Source organism: Vigna umbellata, chromosome 7 (assembly GCF_029865625.1).
Source record: "Vigna umbellata cultivar VRB3 chromosome 7, Vumbellata_1.0, whole genome shotgun sequence".
NCBI classification, from domain to species: domain Eukaryota; kingdom Viridiplantae; phylum Streptophyta; class Magnoliopsida; order Fabales; family Fabaceae; genus Vigna; species Vigna umbellata.
This window is the reverse complement of record NC_142171.1, coordinates 48,133,077-48,138,286: the sequence shown is the minus strand read 5'-3', so window position 1 is coordinate 48,138,286 and position 5,210 is coordinate 48,133,077. Positions and strand designations below refer to the sequence as shown.

The window sequence follows — 5,210 nt, the reverse complement described above, 5'->3', positions numbered from 1 at the left end:
TTTTGATATGTACATTATAAATCGTTCAATTGTGATAATAAGGTTATACATGACATTACTCAAAACTATGTTTAACATAACCATTGAAACATGTGGAGGTTGACAACTTTCATCATAAAGAAACTTAATAAAAATATTATGGAAATGTTAAATATTGGATTTGAAGACCAACTTGAATATATTTTTATCAAAGTTGTTATAAACCAGATTGTAGAATTATTAGACAAGTTAGAGAATGTATGAAATACTTTTACCAATTTTTGTGAGAGCATTAAGATGAAGATATTTTATTAACTAAATTAAAAGTATCTATAACAGTGTACAAAATATATTGTATCGTCATAACTACCTTAATTTGGTCCTGATTTGCCAATAGATACAAAATATATATTGTATAACTATATACAACTTATTTGCCATAGATATTTTCTGCTGGTACATGGGGTGTTCAAGGGGAAATTAATGACTTGCCCGTTGCTATAGTTCTGATTGGTATCAATCTTGAAATAAAAGGAAAACATTTATGACATAGTACTTCACTTCAACTATCTCATAATGTCGGTCTCCATCATAGGTTAAAAGTCTCCTCAAACCTGTCAGGCTACCATTGTGTCTTTGGTTTTATGTAGTAAGAGGGTGACTTCAGAACAAGATGAAGATGAACAGATAATTCCACAGGTTCCGTGCTTTTCACAAGTCATGTTTTCCTCTTGAGCCTGACCCCATATTACAGCATAAAAGCCAACAGCTATTGTAGCAGCTCCGATCACACTGCACAGTGAATAAAAATCAAGCAACTTATTAATTAGGAAAAATGTAACATTATTTGAAGCTACATGCATGCACATACCTTCCAAGATATAGAGTGTCTCCGAGAAACACAATCCCCATAGCAAGTGCAATCACAATTCCTAAAGGATTGAACATAGCAACATACACAGCTCCCTTCTTTCGACATGCCCATGCATACACCACACTTCGTATAGACAGCACTACAATGGCCTACAAAAATCATAAAATAACTACAGCAGTAAAATAAGGTCCAAATTATTACAAAATTACTGGTCTGCATCAAATAGTTAGTTCTACTATAGATCCAAACTTACTGAATACAATATGCACACCAATTCCATATCAGGCTTAAGTATCCATGCCTTGGGATTTTGCTCTGCAATGAAAGCAACTACGAAAGATAGGATTACAGAGAAACTGGTAGCAATGGTTATTAGCATTAGCTCCTCTGGGTAGTCCTTAATTGTCCATGTCTGCATCAAAAGACTCATTTTTGTTATGTGTGAGGACAAAGTGACACTGCAGAAAGAATTTTAAAGATCAAAACAACTAAACTTATTAAATCTTTGCACAATATTTCAGAAATAAAATGTATATTGGAAACTTGTAATATTTATATTAATTTTATCTATTACACACAAATTTTATCCAGAGAAATTTAATTCTTTATATTAAAACCTATTTACCTGTATAACAAGTGAGACTGAACCACCAAAGGTAGCAGTTGCTAGGAGAAATGCTCCTAGTAGCCATTGTGATTGTTGAGATGAGAGCACTAAATTGTTTTGCATGAGATTACTTGTCACAGCAAAACCTTTGTACAAAGTCATTGTTAATGCCCCTGCAATTGAGACCACAGTCCCAATGGTTTTTGCTTGGCAGCTTCTTAGCTTTAGGTCCAGCTTTTCCATCCTAAATCCATCAATAGGTTCACACTTTAATTACTTCATACAAATATCCAAACTTGTAACCAATCATTTGGTGGAAGTAAACTGATCTTCTAACAACTTTAATTATCTGATTTTACCTACATGTTTTGAAAGTTTCCATTAGTTTATGACTTTCCTTGAGATTTTGTCATACTTTTCTATTTTGCAGAAAAAATAATTTAATGACACTAATGATAGATTTTGACCTATAATTTTGAGACCTAAAATAATATATTTAAATTAAATATAATTTTAATGTTTAATCTCCATACAAATTACCACAATTCATTTTTTGTTATAGTAGTAAGATAATTTGAGTGAACTTCTTTTGCTGCACCACTTTTGTACGTATGGAAAAGTTACACCCTCCTTAATCATCAGTGACCTTGATTCTACTTTTAGAAAAAAAAATAAAAAATGGTAAATCTAGTTGGAGGACGAAGCAACTCTCATCCCTTATAAACTAGAACAGTTATGATAAACATATGTTGCCTCATTTTAAGTTTAAAGGTCCTACAAAAATATCCATTTTGTTTTATTGAAAAAATATGAATTACAATTTTACTTTATTTAGTGTTATGTTTAAAAATTTATATAATTATATTCTTTTATTGTTATTTAGCATCAAAAAGAAGAAAACATTTTTTTTTCACATTATACTATTGATATATTATGTTTTCTTTGTTTTGATCATTAATTTTTATAAAAAAAATATTATTTAATAAATACATATAGATATACCCATTACTTGACAAAGATTAAAATGAAACACGAGTCTTATATCATTGAGGACACAAATGAATATAAATTTTATAAGATGAAAATGGTATAATCAAATTCAAACTTGTCTCTTGTAAAAAGAATAAGTTAGGAATAACTATTAAAGCTAAAAAAATAGAAAGACGATAAATAAATAGAGATAAATTAAATTAAAATAAGATAAAAGTATTGCCTGAAAAATAGAGATAAATTTATTATGTTTAGATAAGAGAAAAAGAACAAAATGAAACAAAGTATATTGTATTATTTTATTATCATTATAATAAATAATAATTTAAGATTAAGAAATTTAATTTTTTTATTATATTATTTAGGAATCTTATCAATTATAGAATATAGAGGACAAATATGTTATTAAGTTGAATTTTTGGATATGGTTTTTTTTTTATTGTGATATTGGAGTAGATAATGAGCAGATAAAATCACTTGCTAATATTACTTTTGATCTTTAATTATGTTATAAAACTCATTATTTAACATTAAAAGTCTACCACAATCGAACAATAATTTTATTTCTTTTAAGATAACTTAAGAAAAATCTAAGTACAATTGAAATGTTAAGTAAATAATAATTAGAATAGTAATAATATTATGTATTAAAGGATTAAATATAGTATCAAAAAAAATTTCTAATTCTTATCAAAGAATAATACTTATAGTCCCTACCTAATTCTTGTGTCCTCATATCAATTCAAATTAAATAAATGAATGTCTCTATAGGAAATTCTTTTTTTTAATAACAGTAAAATACATTTATATTTATTTGGCACATATTGTAAAAATTAAATAATTATAAAAATATGAATATTGATATTTGTTTTGTTGTTATAACAAGGAGAAAGTGTACAAAAACTATAATTATGCTAACTTTATTTAAATTAATATTTATAAATTTTCATCAACATTATCATGCAATTAATTCTTAAATAATTTCTTTATTTTTATTTTATAACTTTAAAATCATTAATTGTATTTCAATATTAATTACATAATAACACTAAAATCAACAAGGGTTCAATTATATTATCTAATAACAAATATCTAACAACAAAGTTTAAATAAAATTATTAGAATTAAAATTTTCGTAAAATAAGCATTACTTTTTCTTATTATATTAAAAATAAAATATGTTATTTTTTATTATATTTATTTATCTATTTTGTCTTTTAGAGGAATGACAGGAAAATATCTAGAAGATTAAAAGTCTCAATGTAACATAAGAGAATTGGAACAGACCTGAAAACAATAGCTATTAGGAAAGTAAAAGCTGGAAGAAGATCTTCAATGGCTGAGATGAGAGTGGGAGAGCTATATCCAAGCCCAGCATAAGCAAGCGTCTGAATGGAAATACTAAGACAAGAACAAAATCATTAAACCATTCAAAATATACATAACAAGACTGAACAGTAACAGGAAGCAGAAAAAATGGAGTATAAAACGCTAGATGAGAGGACGACATGGTTCATAAGGAGGAAAAAATAAAAACAACTTTTTCACTAAGAAAATCATAAATAAAACAATAAAATAGAAATTTCAGCACATGAAACACAACAGTTCTGTAATTAAAGACTGAGAGTGATAGATTGAGATCTTAACGATAAATAAGGCAGGGGAAATGAACGGATAAGAGATAATATGTAATATAGGAAGACGATTCTTATGTTAACTGTTTCATTTTTGTGTGTGATGTAACTTTGGCCTTTTATGTACATATAAAACAAAAATCTGCTGATAAAAGAAATTACAGAAGAAATTTACTGGCAAAAGAGAAAAAGCGTTTACAGTACCTGAGGAAGCCAATGAGAAAAATTCTGAAGAGAATGAAGTTGTTGAGCGGTGTGGGAGATCTGTTTCTGTAACGAAGGGTGGTTGCAATTAGCAGGAGACAGAATCCGAAGAGATTGGAATAAGCAACGAAAACGTAATTGCTCATGCCTTTGGAGAGGTTTGCTTTTACCAGAGTGTTCAAACCCACAGTCAAAAACTGGGCAGCAACCATCGCTGTTGTTACCTCTGCGCTCTGCATAATTTCGCTCTCTGCTCTCTGCTCTCTCCCTTTCTTTCTTCAATGTTTGTTATGTTGCTTTGCGTGTTGTACGTTCATGTAGAATGCGGACGGCATGTTCCCATTATTATCCTTTTGTTTTTTTCAAATACTACCTACTATAAGAGATGGATTCTTCATATCTTCTTTTTTTGTCAGACTGTAATTAGTTTTTGTTTAAATGACTGTTGAAGAAATTTTTTCAAACATACCACGCTTCTAATTCAAACTTTTTTAATTATATATTATTCATAATATTTATCTTAAATAGCACTGATTAATTGTTAGAATTAATATGGTGAAATAATTTCTAAAGCAGTATGACTCCTAATAAAATTTTAGGAATTTATTAAATATTGTAATAATTTTAATAAATCGATTGAGTTAATTATATAAATTAAATTAAGCTGGGATGCAGTTGTTAATAAAATAACATGTTACATTTACTTTTTAGGCAATATAACAATTTTGAAAAAAAAAATCGTTGTTTTGTGTAATAAAATTTTGTCATTTAAATATTAAGAATTATTTAATTAATTACTGATTATTACGTACGGATTCAGAGATTTGTAGGTAAAATAAAACTTATAAATAACGTCTTGTTCATTCTTATTTAGTTATATTATGTCTTAAATGGTTAAAAAAATTCGAACCAAGAGCTTTTA

The 5,210-nt window shown here is 27.6% G+C and overlaps 1 protein-coding gene across 2 annotated transcripts; it reads right to left on the bottom strand.

Annotated features, from left to right (window-relative positions):
• Positions 1-375: 375 nt before the first annotated feature.
• Positions 376-4,638, bottom strand: LOC124830917 (WAT1-related protein At5g40240-like). Of its 2 annotated transcripts, XM_088094009.1 has the most exons (7): positions 4,459-4,638; positions 4,289-4,354; positions 3,738-3,838; positions 1,479-1,704; positions 1,107-1,265; positions 851-1,002; positions 376-771 (listed from the first exon to the last, which is right to left on the bottom strand). In XM_088094009.1, exons 1-7 carry the CDS (start codon positions 4,525-4,527, stop codon positions 597-599), a joined length of 948 nt encoding a protein of 315 aa, XP_087950135.1. In that variant the 5' UTR covers positions 4,528-4,638; the 3' UTR covers positions 376-596. The 2 variants fall into 2 exon arrangements, with proteins under 2 accessions (XP_087950135.1, XP_047160744.1); XM_047304788.2 differs by having other exon boundaries at positions 3,738-3,851; positions 4,289-4,638.
• Positions 4,639-5,210: the final 572 nt, after the last annotated feature.

Bases quoted from the DNA above. Each gene is read 5' to 3' on its own strand.
- LOC124830917 (XM_047304788.2), bottom strand. From the start codon at position 4,527: ATGCAGAGCGCAGAGGTAACAACAGCGATGGTTGCTGCCCAGTTTTTG. The intron at 3,852-4,288 runs GTACTGTAAACG...TTCTTGTCTTAG, and splicing joins TTTCTCATTGGCTTCCTCAG to TATTTCCATTCAGACGCTTG. The intron at 1,003-1,106 runs GTAAGTTTGGAT...TGATTTTTGTAG, and splicing joins TGGTGTGCATATTGTATTCA to GCCATTGTAGTGCTGTCTAT.